The sequence below is a fragment of the Mus caroli genome, unplaced genomic scaffold, assembly GCF_978045245.1.
Source record: "Mus caroli unplaced genomic scaffold, Mus_caroli_1 scaffold_20, whole genome shotgun sequence".
Classification (NCBI taxonomy): Eukaryota; Metazoa; Chordata; class Mammalia; order Rodentia; family Muridae; genus Mus; species Mus caroli.
The window spans coordinates 37,075,001-37,094,088 of NW_028227275.1; the positions used below are offsets into that span (position 1 = coordinate 37,075,001).

Below are 19,088 nucleotides of genomic sequence, written 5' to 3' on the forward strand. Positions count from 1 at the left end.
TAAAAAAAAAAAAAAAGAATGGACAAGGTTATTCGTCAGTTATCACTTTGATACAAATCCATGCCTGTGTTGACAGTGAGCCCTGGGAGATCTTTCTATGTGGTCCAGGCCTACTGTTCACAGAATTCACCCTGTATTTCTCACCCTTGAGGTAGACCGGGCTTCTTTGGCCTTCTGGGAATCAAAGTCAATCATGTGATTCACTTTTGCCACAAAGCTATGAGCTAAAGTGACGGGCATCATTGTCACCCCTAATTAGTGCAATTACAGGATACTCCCTGGAGTCTGAACTTCACATGAACTGCTAGTGACCTTTGCCGTTGCATAGTCATACCCATACCCATACACACACATATACACATACCCATACACATATACATAAACATACACACATATATACACATACATATACACATACATATACACATGCCTTTCTCTCTCTCTCTTTAAAATAAAATAAACCTTGCCTGAGATTGCTTGACATGGAACCATACACGTCATATTCTGTACAATACATGCTGCGTGTGTAGCAAGAGTATTTTTTTCCCCTTAAATAATAAAACCATTGTTCTGCATCTTTCCTTAAGGTGGACTTAGGTGAAGGCAAGATCTGCTTCTGTTGTGAAGAATTTCAACCAGCCAAATGCACAGACAAAGAAAATGCCTTGAAACTCTTCCCGGTCCAGCCTTGTAGTGCTGTACACCTTCTGCTTAAGGTATGATGGCCAGCTCATAGTCTCTACCAGGAAATGCTCCACAGGGGCCCAAGAAGGCTGTTCCTTGAGATATTCCCATTTGGTGGCTGCCTGAAAATGGTCAGGCTGCTACAAGCAAGTATGAGCAGCCCTAATAACCTGAAGTTCCTGAGCAACCCTTCACTAACCTGCCGTTAGAATGGAGTGTAGAGGAGGCCATAGATTGTGTTTTAAATTATGTGCAGACAGATTCCATTGCATATAAGAATTATAAACTGGCCTACAGAGTGAGTTCCAGCACAGCCAGGGCTGCACAGAGAAACCCTGTCTTGAAAAAAACCCAAAAAACCCAAAAAACAAAACAAAACAAAACAAAAAAGAATTATAAGCTGGTGAAAAATGCAAAGGAGTCTAGCTATGCGTATGTATATGCTTGCACACACATCCGAGGTGTAGCTTTCTGGAAAGCCGCATTTGCACGCTCACTTGGCATTGTCGTTCATTCGTAGTGAGTTGTGTGTTGAATGTCACCATTCTATGACACATAGACTAAGATCAGCCAGAAAATGGCAGTAGACCCTTGAGTTCTTTATATCTTGTTTAATAGGCAACACTAAATAAAGAAATTTAGGAGAATACACCAAGGATTCAGGTCAAAGAGAAATGCAAACTCAGCCTTTATAATGGAGCTGAGCTACTGAAGTCTGACTGGATTGGGTGGCAAAATCAGCTAATGGCCTCTTAGCTGTTGTTAGTCAACCACTTCTTTAGATCTTTGCTTTTCAGGGAGGAGGAGGAAGCTTGGAGAGAGAATTCTGCAGAGCTTCAAGCTCTGGGTAGCATAAGACTTAAAAATGACCTGCTTGCCTTGGTTTCTGCATGTTTGACTGTTGAGTCATCTGGAACTTTCTAAGCCTGACTTAGCTTGAGGAAAGCCCCTGAAGGAGCCAAGGCTGTAGCCACAGCAACCTTCAGTGTTGACTTAGCTGCTATTTTAAGGAAAGAAGACCTATTTACACTCTCTGACTGCTCCTGGTTCCCACTGTGTGGTAGCTGAGTGCCCGGGCCACTACTGCCTGTTGCTCCCAAAACAGAAGCAGTGACCACGTTAAGCAGATTCCATCCTGCAGGAAGTGCTGTCCCTTGGGCTAGAGGGATCTTTATAGATACTATTCAGAGGCTTGCAAAAAAAAAAAAAAAAAATGGTCCCTCTGTGTCTTTGGAAAATTGGCTCTAGCACCCCTGAGGATACTGAACTCTGTCACACCAAGCTCCTTCTATAAAATGGCATAGGATAGATAGCACATAGCCTTTACACATTCTTCTGCATGGTTGCAATGCATTTTGCAAATAGTTGTTATATCACTTAAGAAAAAAAAAAAAAGATAGGAAAAGGGCCTGCCCATGTTCAGCATAGTCTTGTTTGTTTTTGTTTTTGTTTTTGCTTTTGTTTTGAGTAGTTTCCATTTTGGTTCAGTTGAATCTGAGAAGGTGAACCCATGGATATGGTAGGGTTCTTTGGGTTACTTATTTTCTTAAATTGGAGTTTGGCCTGGCACTCAGATGCTCCTGCCTCGAGCCTTCAGAGTGCTAGGGTTATAGATGTGTCTTATTATATGTAGTCTAGCTTGTTTTTGTTTGTTTGTTTGTTTAGACAGTTTTACTGTATTACCAGTCCAGGTTTGAACTTATGACCCTCCTGCCTTAGTCTTCAAAGTAGCTGGAATTATAAGATTTTAAAGTAAGAAATCTATATTCTGACCAGGGGGCCATAATAGCCAGCATTTATTTCGCACTTGCACCAGCCCGATGCTATGTGACCCCCTGCCCCCATCAGCTCGGAAGCTTGCCAGTTGAGACAGCATCATTATAAACACATTTTACACATCTCTCTGACCAGTGGTCTTGTTTCCAGAAAGTCCTGTTTGCCCTGTGTGCCTTGAACGCCCTGACCACCACAGTGTGTTTGGTGGCTGCTGCCCTGCGCTACCTCCAGATCTTCGCCAGCAGAAGGCCATGTATTGTAAGTGTGTGGAAGCACTGTGTGGTGTTTCCACCTAACTGTCCATCCCTACTGTGTATGGAAGCACTGTGTGGCATTTCCACCTAGCTGTCCATCCCTACTGTGTGTGGAAGCACTGTGTGGCATTTCCACCTAGCTGTCCATCCCTACTGTGTGTGGAAGCACTGTGTGGCATTTCCACCTAGCTGTCCATCCCTACTGTGTGATCCATTGCTTTTCTCCTGTTACGCTGTTTAACCAGGATGAATCCCAGATGTCTGCAGAGGACGTGGAAGAGCACGGTCGGATTCCAGACCCAGATGACTTTGTGCCGCCAGTGCCTCCCCCTTCTTACTTTGCCACATTTTACTCCTGCACACCTCGGATGAACCGCAGGTATAACTCCTATGTCACGCTGGGGTCTCTGTGGTACGCCCTGCCTTGAGACTGTGTAGTCTCCAGAACACCCCACCCGAGCTCCCACTTTTTTTTTAATCCAAAATCCAGGCAGATTGGTCTGTATGATTAGCTTTCTTCCCCTGTCTTGTTTTTCTCCGATAAACTAGATGACTCCAAAGATAAGTCCCAACCTTGACCTAGAGATAAACTCTTTCAATTTCTTTTAGCTTCCTAGGGAAAACTGACACCTGGTGAGATAACAGCTGTAATTTGACAGCATTGGGGGTTTCTGTTGCCCTGGAAATATGCCCAGTTAGGCAGAATCGATGTTTCATTATAACACCATCAGCTGGTCCCAACAGCGGTGACATTCTTTGCAGCCACCAAGAAAAAAAATTAATTATTAATTGCATCTTTCTGGCTTAGGGAAAAAAATGGATACCATGGTTAATTTTCCTTTTCAAATTCCAGCTCAAAATTTTGACTGTTTTCCTTAAATATCAGAAATTATTATTTGTAGAGTGAAGTAGGTATTCGTCTGGTTGTTAGTAATGCCTAGGATTAAATCTTTAAAGAATGATCTCGTTTATTCAGTCAGCAAACATTACCAATCTTCTTCTCCTTGCTTGGTGCTGTTCTGGGTTATAGAAATTCAAAATGAATTAGTCCAGCTTCCTCTGTTCCTAGCCAGGAGCTCAGTTTAGATCCTAACATGAGAGTTAGGATCACAGCACTCCATGCCCAGAGGTCTTCCAAGCCCAGAAGAGCCAACTGGGTCACCCAGTGAGCTCTGACATCTCTAGAGAAGTGACTTTATGCTGAGTTTAAAGGTTAAACTCCAAAGAGAAAAAAGTCTCTGGTATCTAAGGGGAGATTAGCATCTTTAGCTTGATATCTGGGATCAAGCATGTGTAGTTTGGGATATCTGTAGTACGCGTAGAGTCATCAGACAGATGTTGTCCATGTTTGGAAAAACACTTTCTAATGTTCATTGTTCAGAACAGCTATGAATGCATTTGGAAGAGGCCCCACCTAGGCTCTGCTCTCGTTCTTTGACTCTTATCCCACCCCTCCTGGAACACCTACCCAGGCAGAGGCAGAGATGGTCAGAAAGCTGGGAGAGGGACTGTCAGCTAGGTGAACAAATTATCTTGGGACAGCAAGGCTTTTCTTTGTTTGGGGAGTGGTCTGCTGACATTGCAGAACATGGAGCAAGGATGGAGTGATTCTGACCCTTTCAGAAACTGAGAGGAGCAGTGCGGATGCTGAAGAGGGTTGGTGAGAAAGCACGTGTTCCCTGTGGGTAGTCTCTGGGTTTTACCCCCCCCCCAAGCTGATTCTTCTCCATTACTACTCATAGAGGATCCCAGAGAAAACAACTTTCAAGCCAATAACAATCCTGTTCATCCCTGTCTTAGTCAGAGTTCTATTGAATCAAAGAGTCACCACGGCCATGGCAACTCTTATAATGGAAGGCATTTAACTGAGGCTGGCTTATAGTTTAGGCCACTGTCATCATGGTGGGAAGCATGATGGCAGGCAGGCAGACATGGTGCTCGAGAAGGAGCTGAGAGTTCCACCTCTGAATCTGCAAGTATCAGGAAGGGAGAAAGCTACTGGGCCTCGAAACCTTAAAGCCCACCCCCAATGACACACCCACTCCAACAGGGTAACACCTCCTAATCCCTCCCAAGTAGTGCCACTCCTGATGACTAAGCATTCAGGCATATAAGCCTATGGCAGGCATTCCTCATCCAACCACCACAGTCTTACCTAGACTTTCCTTTGGTGCTGACCTTGAGGTGTTGTCCATCGAAATGCAGCATCAGTCGTCATCATAATGACATAATGACATCATAGGAGTCATTCATTTTGTGATCATGCTTTGGAAAATGCCATGTTCAATTTCTGGGTTTCCTTCTGGAAGAGATTTTGTGGTAGTTTAGCATCTAAGATGAGAGCCCACTCATCCTTGGAAATCTGATGCTTACCTCTGTGGATGCAAAGATAGCCAATGGGTTATTGTGAATGCCATACCTCTATGGGTGCAAAGATAGCCAATGGGTTATTGTGAATGCCATACCTCTATGGGTGCAAAGATAGCCATGGGTTGGGGATGTCAGAGTGGGCAGGCAAGCAGAACTAGGAATAGGCAAGGGATTCAGCAATTCTCTTTCTTAGCTGGAGGGGCAAAGGCAGGGTTTATAAATGCTAGAAAGATGACTCATGGCTGTTGATTAAAGACTGAAGCCTCACCATATCTGGAGAAAGTTGGCCTCTCTGATTCAGACAGCTGTGATGTTCATTGGTCAGGATTCTCCCACTAAATCTAGGAAGGGTCTAGTCCTCTGGAGTCACTCAGCAGTTGGAGTTTTTAAACAGCATGAGCTAGGTAGGAGAGTTGGAACGAAATCCATGCCTGAGTCCTTGTCTATGGCGAATATCTTACTTAGGACAGCTTTGACAGGAACCCTCCAGACCAGGGAGAGTGTTTCCATGGGACTTCTTTGTGCACTGGATGCTTGACACTTTACACAGCCACTCTGGGGAGCACCCAAAGTCACGTGCCAGTATAAAACCTCGCCTCTACCCTTTCAGGGGAGCATAAATGGGCACAAGAAATAAGATGAGTTTTAAATCCAGTTACCGCCTCTCCCCTTCAGTCTCTTAGATGCATCTGGCCTTGAGTCTGTCTTTTTATCTGTAAGGTTCCCTCTTTTCTTTTCTTCATATTCTAAGAAGAGAATTTTTTTTTTTTTTTTAAAGAAGAGACATTGTTATGGGTCATTTCTTGTTGAGTTTCTTTTTCTAGTACCTACTGAGCACAGGGCTCTCGGTTTTGTTTTACCTTTTGCTTTTTTTAATTACTTTAAAATTTCAGTTCTGTGTTTTCTAATGTCTTTTCTTCCTTTTCTTATATGCGCTAAATACTGGCAGGGAATCTTATGAGTTTGGTTTTCCTTTTAATTTTTCTGTCAAGGGTCCTACAACCACAGTAAAAACAACAACAACAACAACACCACAACAACAACGTGTGTGTGTGTGTGTTGTCATCTCTGGAAACACTATGGCTATCAGACTGTAGATCCTCATGATCCAAAAAAAGAAGTCCTGCTCAATATGACTCAGTAGCCAGTGTTGGTTCAAGTTTAGTTTAAGTTTTTTTGGTTTAAGTTTAGCACAATATAGAAAAGTTGTCTGGTGTAGCATAATTCTGTGTGTACAATAAAGCTTAAGGGATTGAATTGCATTGAAACTCTTAACGTACGTGTCACTTCTTCCATAAAGATGGGTTCTTTTGTTAAAGTTTATTTATGTAGTCTATGCATGTAAGTGCTCTATCTGCGTGTCTGCCTACGTGGTAGAAGAGGGCATTGGATTTCATTGTAGATGATTCTGGGATACCATGTGATCACTGGAAATTGAACTCAGAACCTCTGGAAGAACAGGCAGTGCTCTTAACCCATGAGTCATCTCTTTAGCCCTGGAAACTGGGATTTATAGACAGACTACCTATGTTATCTTAAGGACTTGGAGGAGGATCAGGTGTGGTCATACAGATAGTGCAGAAGGCATCCAGGCTACTAATAAAATTCATTTCTAGCCTTCTCGGTGGGAAAAACGGGTTCTGCATCAGTTCCTTTGAAGAGACAACCTTGCATGTTTAAAATGTCTGGTTTTCCGGTGCTTATCTGTGAGCACAGGGACCTCAAACCCTCTCTAACAACAACAAAAACTACTACTTAAGAAGTACTTGAAAAGGGAAAGCATCTAACGTTGGTTGGGAGAAAGGCAATTTGGAAAGGAAGAGTATAATTGAGTAGTTCTGTGCTAAGGCAGAGACATCATATACTTATGTTGCTGAGTGTAGCAGATGGTACAGTCTCAGGAACCCCAAATACCCCGTGGTGGAGCAACAGAAGGGGGTGTGTGTGAAGAACGGAGTAGAAATAGCTGACGTCAGCAGGAATGGTTGAGGGAGGAAGAGGAGCCCCGGGAGAAGTTAGCTTTAACCAGGAAAACAGCAGCTGGTTCTTCAGTCCCGGTCCCATGACAGAGTAACTGTCTCAAGTCAGCCTCTCTGGATCTTGGTAATAGTGAGATTCTTTTAAAGTTTCTCCACTGAAACTGTCGGTTAGCTATAGCTTTGTTGTTGGGAGCGAGGTGTCACTATTCCAAATGGACGCAGATCTTTTTGTCAACTCAGCCAGGTCTGTCACATCAAGTTCAGAGAAAAATAGAATGTTAACCCACCTCTTCCTTTGCTCTTGCTAGGACTCCTGTTTCTGAATTTTATCCAGTGCCACCCACCTGGCCCAGGGCATCATTAGTCAGGGAGTAACCCAAGGAGCATGTGCGAGCCACTCTGTGATCCTTTCTGCGAGCTCCTGTTTTATCTCGGAGCTGGGGGCAATGCTCACATTTTGTTCGAAATTAGTTCCCCCCTTTAAAAAAGTTATCCAACAGTGAATTCCTCTCACGAATCAGATGTGAAGGAAACCAAGGCAAGAAGCTTTTTCTGTGAACAACTACAGGAGAGCGCCAAGATTCTTCTTATCGTTAGTTGCCTTGGCCGTTGTTAGCGATGTGCTTCAGTGGTATTTTGTATATCCACCTCATTGTGCAACCATCACCTCTAACTCTCTCCAAAGCATTATCCTCTCCCGTAAGCAATTGCCAAGTCCATAAACACTAAGCAGCCACTCCCTAGCCCCTCCCTCAGAGCCTGGCAGCCACCTATGCTCTCCGTCCCCATGGACACTGCTGTACTAAAAGGAAAAAGGGCATTATGTTTTATACACTGTCATGTCTAAAGGACCCCCTGGGTATTTGCCTAAGGATAGCTTGGATAGTTATTCCTCTTTGGCTGAGCTGCTGTGAGTGTCTTTCCTCTGGGTCCCCTGCCACTCCCTATTTAAAGGCAAAGGCAGAGGGTCCAGGGTCTGCTGCCGTAGGAGAGCCAGTGTACAGAGCGCATCTCCTGATGCCAGGTGCTTTTTCTAGGATGGTTGGTTCTGATGTCATCCCACTGCCCCATATCTATGGAGCACGCATCAAGGGTGTGGAAGTGTTCTGTCCTCTGGACCCCCCACCTCCATACGAAGCTGTAGTGAGCCAGACTGACCAAGAGCAGGTATGTCTACTCCCCAGAGTATATGCTCTTACGTAACCGGAAGGGGTTTATGGGGTTCTCTGAGGATCAAAAAACAAAAACAATGACCCCTCCTTCCTTCTCCCTTCCTTCCTGATGCAGGAGTCTTCATTCCAAATGCCAGAAGGACCAGAAACTGCTGCGAGCCCAGCAGAGCCAGTTTGCACACAGATAACTCAAGGTAACACACACCTTCCCTACTCCAGGCCATAGGTCAATAGAGGAGAACATGGCGGAATGATCTGACTAGTGTTTTGCTGGAGGTAAGCTATTCAAACTCTTAGGGCTTAGAAGTGAGATCTAAAATGTTAACAGGAAAAAGAAAAAAGCATACGCTGAAATAAAGAGACCTACTTCGAACCTTTTCATGAATGATCAGACAATCCCAGGAATCCATGGACTAGAGTGCAGGTTAACTCGTTATTCCCCTGGCTCCCAATCCACTTCCTTGTTCTGTTGAAATGAGCAGGGATCCTTCGAATGAACGTGAGTTTCCCAGTGAGTATTCACATTGTCATTTGTAACCAAAGGTTTTAATGCTAGAATTAAGATTTTTTTTTTTTTTCATCTCTGTGGTCCATGCTAGAGTCAATTTACATTTATCCTTGTAATTTAAGGACACTGTTGTTCCTGCTTTCTGTCTTTGGGGAGGTTTTAAATGGCCTAGAGAATTGTCCACTGGCACAAAATTGCAGCTGGCACTAAATAATGGATTGACTTTCCGCCATGTTGGATGGGGGTAGCTTTTTAGCAGTGCTGTGTGGGCCATTCTTGAATTCACTTTACATTTGTAAGGGGACAGTCCCTGAGCCCCACCACTGAGCTCCAAGCCCCACCTACCCTAAGAAGGATTATAAAACATTGTTCTCTTCCCTTAAGCACATTTGTTCCCCCCCCCCCCCAGGAATTTTCCAATCAGAAACTCAGCTTTCCAGACGTTGCTGCTACGTTTCCTGGCCAGGGCTCATCCTATTCCAGTGTCATTTGCAGATTTATTTTGCAGCCACTGGCTCCTTTGCTAGACTACTGAGAGTGTCCCAATGTGGGCATCCCCCGGGCTTGGCAGATGTGCATCTGCTAGCCTTGGCTCGGCAGTCCACAGGATAGCCCTTCGCCCACATAGGTGGCATCTCCCTGAAGAGCCAGATACTGTGAAAAGCTTTGCTACTCTTGGAGGCTGCATCAGGATGTCGAAACACCCCTAGGAAACAAACCAAACTGATGCTATGGCACAGTCTCTTACTTTTGCCCCCAGGGCTTGTCATTTTTCTTGTTTGCTTGTTTTAAGTGTGGCAGGGTGATTTGGAGAGGGAGGCTTTGCCATGGTGCTGGGAACTAAAAACTGGCTGGGCCACCAGCCTAAGTAAATGTTATTAATTACAGTACTCTTGTCTTGGCAAGTTTGGGCCTACAGGTGTTTCCTGACCAACATTTTGAAGGCTACAGCTGTTGAAATAATGTGTTTTTTATTTTATTTTAAATCAGGTGGGGTTCTTACTAATACGACTGGTGAAGAAAACACATCTGGATCAACTCCTATTTCCAATCTGGTTCAGCCTCCGAGAAGCCGGAGAGCTCTCCCCCTTCTGAGGACAAGATCAAAGAGCGACCCTGTGCTTCACCATTCGGAGGAGAGAGGTGATGTCACTCCTCAAGCTCTTGGTAGACCACTGAGATTTTTGGACTGGTGCTAAGTAGTGTTTAAAGCATCAGGTGGCTCTGGCCAGCTGAGGGCCCTCCTAGTTTAAGCAATATCTTGAGAGAAGTTGAGAGGCCATGGGAAAATACGATAGTCTATGTTCACATTGGAAAGATACATGTGGTATCTTTTTAAAATTAAAAACATATTTTTATTTATTGTTGTGGGGGTGGGGGGTGGGTACACTACAGTGCATATGTAGAAGTTGGAAGGCAAGTTTGGGCCAGTTCTCTTCTTTTAATGTGGGTTCTGGGGACTCTACTCAGGTCGTCCTGTTGGAGGTAAGTGCCTTTACCTGATGAGCCAGGTACTTCTGGCCCTGGCACTGTGTGGCCGGTGGGACTGTTCCTGAAGTCGTGGGCAATCGCATGTGGTTGCCCATGATGCTGTACTTGGAACGACTGTAAGATTATCAGGCGAACTGTCTCCCGATTCTCTAGTTGCTGGCAGTTCTCTGAGAACCAGTCAAAGAGTGTATGGCTTTATTCTCTGGCTCTACAATTTTGTATTTGCTATCTTTTTCAGTGTGCTCTAGTAGTCTCAATTATTGGAATCTGACTATGTTTTATTTATTTTTTAACACTTTGGATATAGTGAAACATGTTACTTCATCTCCCTCCCTCATTGTTTTGAGTATAATAACATGGAGCCTCTTTTGAATATATGAATACCTGGACATCTATAAACATCTCTCACTAGAGAAAAGCATATAAAATTGAAGGAAGCAAAGGAATAAAGTAAACAGCTTTTGTAGTTCAACCAGCAGGGGCCTCTGGGGGACTTAGTCTAGTAGTTTTGTTCCGTTCTTCGGAAGCTCCCTGCAGACTAACTAGACATCCTCTAATCTTGCTCTCTCTGGACCTGTCTGGCCCTTGTGGTCTCTGTTCTGTCCCTCTGACAGTGAGTGTCATTTGTCACAGCTCTGGACTGACCATATGGAAGCCACAGAGAACCCTTCCCTTGTCCCTGCAGCAGCTTCCGGGCAGGGAGGAAGTCCTGCCTCCCGAGACGAGCTGTGTGCCTCAGCAAACCAGTAGGCTCAGCAGCCTGGCCTCTAGTTCAAAGCCCCACGTTCATTGTGGAGATCCAGTATCCTACCTGGCAAGTTGAGTCTTCGAGCTGGCCCTTCCAGGAGCATGTAACCATTTGCTGGACCCCCACCCTCTTGCATTCTTCAGTCCCGTGGATGAGAGGACATTTACCTGGTGGCTTGTTTCACTGGTGAAGGCATTCAGTGAGCGAATGTAAACTTCACTCTGTCTTCACACGGCTTTACCCCGTGTTTCTGGAAGACTTGTTTTGTAACGAGAACATGGCAAGCTGGAAGGGCAGCTTCTAACCCTGGGTCAGAACTCCTGTCTACCTTTCTCCAGAGGAAGAGGAGACCTACCCTTCTTCCACCTGTCACTCCACCCTGTGCTTCCTGCTTCCTTGAATATCTGAATCTGTACTTATTCGGCCTTTACAAAATTAAGTTGACAGCTGTGCACACTGAAGGCTGATGGTGGCTTGTGGACACATGGAGATCAGACCCGAGGAATAACTTCTCCACCCAGTTCATGGTGAAATAGCTTCTCGCCAGTCTTTATCCCTTTACTGATGGAAGCAGCCATGGGAATTAGAGCCTGCAGTGGATTTTTTTAAGACCCTCTGTTGACTTCTGGAATGATGTAACTTTCTGCACCTAGGTTTTCTGTACTAGTCATAGATCTGCCTCACAGCCATGGTGTATGCCTCAGTAATAGGCATCAGTAGAGAGCCCCTGAGGATGTTTAGGACCAAGGTACCGTGACAGTATATTTTCTGCTCATCCCACAAGTGTGTCATCTGTCCCTTCCTCTCTTTGACTCTTCTAAACCTATCTCCCCCAACATTCTCTCGTTGGTCCACCATCTTTTTTTTTTTTCTGCTTGGCCATCCATTCCTATCTACTCCATGAAACACGCTCCTCCGTGGTTTGCACTGTGGATTCTGTGCCGTGTCATCTGTCTTTGCCTTGGGGACTGTTTATGTGCCATGGCTCAGTGTCTCAGCACACAGCCTACTGCAAGTGCACTTCACACAATAGGGCTGTGTTAGTTTCATTTCCCTTCATTCCTTCTGTTCTTCAAGATGGTGAGATGTATGCGCATGACCTCGGGCATCTGCCCGATGTTGTCTACACTGAGATTTCTATGGTCAGTGTGCAGAGGGGCTTGTTCAATGGTGACATTTTGTCTCTGTCCACAGCTACCCCAGTGCTCAGCTGCGAAGCTGCGACGCAGACAGAAAGGAGGCTAGATCTCGCTACAGTGACTCTGAGGAGAGGTGCGAGGCCACGGGCATCAAGATGCAGACCCCGCTCTCTGATAGATTACAGGTCATACATAGACACGAAGCTGCTAGTGGCCAGGTTCCTGGAGCAGTCCTCCTGCAGCATGACTCCGGACATTCATGAACTTGTAGAGAACATAAAGTCTGTTCTGAAGTCCGATGAGGGGCACATGGAAGAAGCCATCACGAGTGCCAGTTTCCTAGAGCAGGTACTACTTTGCACAACCCCAGGCTTGCTTCCAGTAATCGGTGTCACTTCTCATCGGAGGCAGAGAGAGTCCATGGTCACGGTCTCCAGAGACCTGGAGGGGGGGGGGGTTATGTCCTCAGAGAGGACACTAGAGAGCTTTCTTTCTGGGCTTCATCACTTTCCCACAGTGCTCTTGACCCAAGGGAAGAGAACCCCACTTTCTGGGAGGTGAAATATGCCTGGTAAAAAGCAAAGGATCTGGGCACTGTGGGGTTCACCATGTGTATGAGTTCCTGAATGGGAGCTTGCCTGGGATGTGGTGTTTTCTCAGCTCTTGAAAATGATGGCAGACTGAAGCTCATCACTGGCAAGGGTCTAGGAGCTGTTCCCATGCTCAGTGAGTTGGTGGGCTACACAAGTTGGCCGATGGGACTTAGAGCAGTGGTTCTCACCCTTCCTAACACCGCAGCTCTTTCATACAGTTCTTCAAGTTGTGGTGACCCTCCCCTTCCTCCACCATAAGATTATTATTTTTTTTTTTTTGCTACTTCATAATTGTAATTTTGCCTCTGTTATGAATGGTAATGTAAATATCTGTGTTTTCCAATGGTCTTAGATGACCCTTGAGAAAGAATCATTTGAAAACCCCAAAGGGGTCTCAACCCATAGGTTGAGAACCACTGAATTAGAGGACCAAATAGCTTTCTCTCCATAGATTAAAAAAGTAAAAGGTGCCCTAAACTGAAGCCACTCTGGTAAAAGACCAAACTGGGTGTACATGGAGTCCATTTGGGCCTTGGGTTTCTCATCATTAAATGGAAGGGTTGGGCTAGGTAGTCTCCATCCCGTGTCCCCAGGGAAGTAGAATTTCCTCCCAGCCAGAACTTTCTCTTTACCCATTTGAGAGCTGTTGTTACCGCTTGGCTGTTAATTCCTTCTCCTGGGTCAGTGGAGTGGATGCTGTAGATGGTCTACCACAGTGCCCTGTGTTACCTGTTCTGAAACCGTGGCTTCCGCTTGATTGTCCTGTGAGGCTTGGTGGCAGTGAGACTCCTGATTCTCTCCCACTGACAATGTCACACACCATAGTGACAGGACAGGTCAGCTTTCCACAGATCCTTCCTCGTCAGTCCTATCTGGATGAGAACTATTCTATAGCATTGGAATTTTGAGAAGTGAAGGGCTACTGTTCCGTGTTTAAAGTTATAGGACTCATTAAAGACAGGCCTGTAGAGCTTTCACACATAAAGTGTCCTGCTTCTTTACGCTGATTAGCCACGGGGTTAGCAGAGCTACCTGAAGCATCATTGCTTTTAATTAGCATTTTATAAATCTGATCCAGAACAGTGGTTCTGTGTTGGTTCTACCTGCTTCTTGTGAAAACTCCCAAGCTTGGAGCTGGGGAGATGGCTCAGTGGGTAAAATGTTTGCTGTGTAGTCATGAGAACCAAGAGCAGATTCTCAGTATCCATAGAAAAACAAGGCACTGTGGCTCTAGTCTGCAACTCTGGTGGATCCTGGGGGCTCCCAGTCTAACCATTGTGGCCAGCATCAATTGTAGTGAGAGACTCCAAAACCTAAGGTGGAGAGAGATAGAGGAAGATACTGAATGCAACTCGAGACTACACATTCACACCCAATCGAGTGTACTGTATACAATAAGATCCACCAATGGCTGCAAGAGGGTGGGTCAAAAGGCCAGCGTTGGTGAGGCTAACATCTTCCCTTCTCCTGCTCTTTTCCCAAAGATAATGGCCCCGTCACTGCCCAGCACATCCCAGGCCCAGGAGTTGAGCTTGAGGAGACAACCGGGCCTGCTGCACCTGCGCAGCTGTGGAGATCTAAGCACCTTCTCTCTGGCAGCAAGGCCGAGAGCCGAGAGGAGGCCCCAGCAGCGAGCGGAGGCTGAGCGGCCACACAGCCTTATTGGTGTCATTCGAGAGACTGTCCTGTGAACTGAGTGACATGGAAGGATGTCCCTCCTCAGTGCTGTTTACTGTCTGGGAGCCAGGGGCACCCCTCTTCCTGCCCCCACTGGGAGCCCCTCAACTGGGTTCCTGGGGTGGGCCCTTATTCCTGTTCTTTGGCTCCCCTTTTTTGCTGACGAGGGCACTCAGGTGAACTCGGGTGAAGTAAGTTCTTCCTGGCCCTTCCAGTCTGTGTGTTCCTGGTTGGAGAAGAAGGCAGGGAGGGCTCCTTTGTCTGCTGGGTCTCACAGTATCCCCAAGGGGTGCACACTGGGTGAGCAGAAAGCAGGCTCCCTAGCCTTTGCCTGCCTCACCCCTCATGGCTCTTGTTGTTGCCAAGTTCATTCCCTTGCTGTAAGGGGAGAGCTGCGGGGCTATTTATAGCAGCCTGCAGCCTCTGGCTGCTCAGTGGCTCAGTGAGAGGAATTGGCAGGAGACATGATGGTTAACACCATGTGACTCCAGTCTTCCAGCCTCCTTTAGGTTACCCTCAATCCCGTTCTCTTTAGGAAAAGCAGCAGACCAGCTAAGCGGTGTTTTGTTTTCTTTTGTTTTGTTTTGTTTTTAAATGAAGGACGTTAAGGGTGAGCGCTATGGTTAAGTCCATTCCTTCATGCTTGCAAACTAGAAGACAGAACAGAGAATAAAGCTCTGGCTTTGGAAAGTCTGGACTCCATGTGTAGTGTTTGTGTGCTCTCAGATGACCAGGTCTTAACTCGTGGAGGGTGAATTTTGGGCTGTGGTGGCCAGGGTGCCCCTCTAGGACAGCAAACTAAGTTCATTTCCACAGCTCCGGAGCCCCATAGATAACAATGCATCAGGCAAGCCCTGGGCTGAATTTAACAGGTTAGCCGGAATGGCTCTGTGGACCTGCATTCTAGTGGGGTCATAAAAAAGTCAGTAAAGCAATTACTGACAGTACTGATGCTACGAAGTAAGGGGTGGTCAGGGAAATGACATTTAATCTTGGCCTTGACTTTGCGGACCAGGGGAGACTATTTGAGACAGAGACAGTGCCGGGCGGTGGTGGCGCACGCCTTTAATCCCAGCACTCGGGAGGCAGAGGCAGGCGGATTTCTGAGTTCGAGGCCAGCCTGGTCTACAAAGTGAGTTCCAGGACAGCCAGGGCTACACAGAGAAACTCTGTCTCGAAAAACCAAAAAAAAAAAAAAAAAAAAAAAAGAATTGTTTTGAAGGAGAGGTGGACGGAAGCCTGGCTAGCTGCATTCTATGTTAAAGGTGAGATACCACGGAAATTTCTAACACAAACAAGATAAGCTTAATCCTATTTTGAAATGATCACCGTGCTGGTGGGAAAATGGTTAATTTAAATGGGAGAGGAGGCAAGGAAATGGACTAGGGCTGCCTGGGGCGGTGAGCGCTGGTTTTATTGGGCCCCGCCTTGGTACTATGATGAGGGTATTAAATTCTCATCTGGTGCTCATCACATCCTATTGGGTGGGAGCTGCTATTTATCTCCATTTTATAGGATAATGATATTTCACGACTTGTCCAAGGTTACACAGAAACCAAGGGACAGAGCTGACATTCACACCCAAGTGGCCAGACTCGGGAACCTCTCTGTGTCCAGCTTCTCAGGTAATAGTATTTGTGTTCCCGGTTTCTGTAAGCACACTGTGGAGCATCCTGCATCATTCATGGGACCATAGCCTCCCCTGACTCTATCAACTATTCATATTAGAGTGGCCTCAGGGGGTCACTGAGCTGTCTTGGAAAGTGGGCTTTGGAAACATTGAGAAACGAAGGGCCGTGAGCAAGCTGGGTCTGGCTCAGTGCCTGAGTGAGGTGCATTAGGGGCCCCCTTCCCCAAGGGCAGTTTCTGTTGTTACCACCTCTGCCCCATCCTGAGTGAGAGACACCTCTTCTGGCCTCTCTAAAAGTCCTTATAGTCACCATGTAGCTTTGCACCACAGGCTGGGCTGCTGCCCAAGGTCAAACCTGCTTTCTCTGTGAGTCACTGTCGTATCACAAACCTCTGGTCTCACCGCTGGTCACTCACAGGGTAGACTGCCCAGGAACCAGGTCGGTCTTGCCACGTCTCTTGACATTCTCTTCAGCCACCTTTTTCAGGGGGAGGGCTAGGAATTCTCAGCCTACTAAGGGCTTCTCCCCATAGTTTGTAAGAGAAAGTACTGGCCATATCTCTGTGTGTGGCTAGACTTTTCATACCCTCTGCCTATCCCCCTCTACCCCATTTTTCTCCCTAGCTGCATCGCTTTCCAATCTCTTTCCTGAGTCCCTTGCTGGTTGCCTTGAACCACTGAGTGTATAGCATGCCTTAAGGGCTCAGGGCAGATGGCTGGGTATCAGAAGTGTGAACCTTTGATGCATGGTGCAGAGATGCCCCTGTGTGTCCTGAGGACAGGGTAGTTGACAGCCATAAGCCAGCAAGGAAAGACATGACACCTGAGGGTACCACCCAAAGGGTGGCAGGTGGCAGGGGGGCTGCCTCAGTTTATTAGAATTGCCTCTGCAGGGTCAAAATGTCTCATGGAAGTCCAGAACCTGAATGTGTTGGTGAAGAGTCCAATCTCTTCTTTGACCTCCACCCTCTTTGTAATATTGCAATATTGATGATACTACCATATTTTATGAGTGTTTATCTTATGAGGCACTTAGAAATAATACCATTCATTCCCCCCCCCATGTGTGTGTGTGTGTAAATATTCTCAAATACCAAAGTATTAACAGTGTGGTATGCATATTCATAGGTTAACTGAGTATATATAGGGCAGGCTGTTTTTCATTAAAACACCACAGGGATCCACGGTCCAGAGGTAGAGAGAAAGGATTTCAAGTGTGACATCAGAATGATAACAGCATTGATTACTGAGCAGAGAAATATTTGAAGTACGTCTTCACTAGCAAAGTGAATGTCCTCAGGATATCTGGATGCCTAGAGCCTCGTACAGTTATTGTTGGCCCTGCTTCAGTTGAGTAAGAACATGACGCTCACTTTGTGAGCTTGGCACAGGGTAAATCAGGACAGGGGTTGCCCCTTCAAAATGTTCCAGCAAGCTCTATATCTGGGTTTCTGAGGCCAGAGAGGAAGACTTTCCCAGCTCTTGCACTTTAGGAAGACTGGCTGAAGGCTTACTGCCTCTAGAGTCCTGCCTGGTAGTGAGGTTTCAGGGAGGAGGCTCTGAATTCCAGCTGCCTGCCTGCTTACATTTACCACAAGAACCAGACATTTGCTGAAGGACCTAACTGGCAAAAATCTGGTTACTCTCCAGCAGTTCCTACAGGCCAAGCTCAGCCATCATCCCAACCCGCCAACTACAGAAGCAAGCAATGATGTAAAAACAGAGAGAAAAATCAATCAATGTCCATTGGGATGGTCGGAAGATAAGGGGGTCCAGTGACCCCAGATTTGTCTTGGGGTGTTGATAGAAGCTTTAGGTTCAAACTGAGGATGAACCACAACAGGAGGATAGACGTTTGTATAATTAAGCAGTCTTAGTCAAAGGTTGGCCCATCATCACCTCGGCTTCTGACCTTCACTATTGTTAATCATGGCGGTTGTCAGAGGGCCCTGTCTGGTTCTGCTAAGATAGGTGATCTGCTCCAGGGTGTGTGCCTGCCCTCATCTCATGGGTGGTCTACCCTGCCTACCAGGGTCTATCACCCCGGAATCCATGGTGCTGTAGGAGAAGGACCAGGATTTAGTGTTTGAGTTTCAAAGGGGGATGAGGTTAGCTAGGAGCCTCACTTCTCAGACACCTAGGCTGAGGAGGGGACCGTCAGGCAGCGTTCCAGCAGGAGTCTGGCCCAAAGTAAAGGAGACAGGCACAAAGTGCAGGCGGAGGAGCCACTCATCCTGGGCCTGTTACCTCGTGAGCACAGGTGAGGATGGGCGCTTTGCAGGAAAGCATCTTCTCCATGCCTGATAGGGTTGCAACCGTGTGTCTGTAGCCTTTCGAGCAGCTTCTTTCAGTTGGACATACACACTTCAGTTTCCTCCATGTCTTTTTATAGTTTCGTAATACAACCCCCTTTAAAATTATTATAGTCCATAGTCATGACATCCGCCGTGCAGGTCCTTTGTGTCATGTAAGTTAGAAATCAGCATCAGCTAGGTCTAAAGTACAAGACAAGTGAACGGTTATTACAGGGAAGTACATCGGGTTACTTAAGAGCCACAGGAGACTGCTTCATCTGCAGATCCGCCATGAACGAACGTGTTCGTTTCTTTCTATGGGGAAGCGTTGGAATAGGTTTGGGGGACACATTGCTCATCACTCAAAATGTGTCTGTCCTTGGATAGGAGTTAATCTAATCGCCACCGAGATTTTATTATCTAAAGTCTACTGTGCTGGCCTGGAGAGATGTCTCAGTAGGAAAGGGTGACTGCTATTTTTCCACAGTTCTGTTTCTAGTCTTCATGTTAGGAGCTCCAGGGGATCTGATGCCCCCTCTGGCCTCAGAGGGCACTTGCAAGCACTTGGCATCACTCTCAGACACACACACACACACACACACACACACACACACACACACACACGACAGGGGTTGTGGGTGGAGAAGGTTTGTTGAAGCTTCTTGGAACAAGGACAGTCTGGTTGGATTGACTCTCACCTTGGCAGTTACTGGCCCTAACCAGTTTGCCCTTGCCTTCTTGCTTTTGTTTGCTTTCTTGAGTGTCCCTGTTTC

At 46.3% G+C, this 19,088-nt stretch overlaps 1 protein-coding gene across 1 annotated transcript in view; it reads left to right on the plus strand.

The window, feature by feature from the left end:
- The window catches only part of Entrep1 (endosomal transmembrane epsin interactor 1), a 57,533-nt gene extending 42,461 nt beyond the window's left edge, over window positions 1-15,072 (plus strand). Inside the window, exons 4-11 of the mRNA XM_021152171.2 lie at window positions 588-716; window positions 2,611-2,718; window positions 2,960-3,093; window positions 8,101-8,230; window positions 8,351-8,429; window positions 9,734-9,886; window positions 12,177-12,469; window positions 14,199-15,072. Coding sequence (XP_021007830.1) covers window positions 588-716; window positions 2,611-2,718; window positions 2,960-3,093; window positions 8,101-8,230; window positions 8,351-8,429; window positions 9,734-9,886; window positions 12,177-12,469; window positions 14,199-14,405 — 1,233 coding nt within the window. The 3' untranslated portion in view covers window positions 14,406-15,072. The remainder of the gene's footprint in view (window positions 1-587; window positions 717-2,610; window positions 2,719-2,959; window positions 3,094-8,100; window positions 8,231-8,350; window positions 8,430-9,733; window positions 9,887-12,176; window positions 12,470-14,198) is intronic.
- The last annotated feature ends 4,016 nt before the right edge of the window (window positions 15,073-19,088 follow it).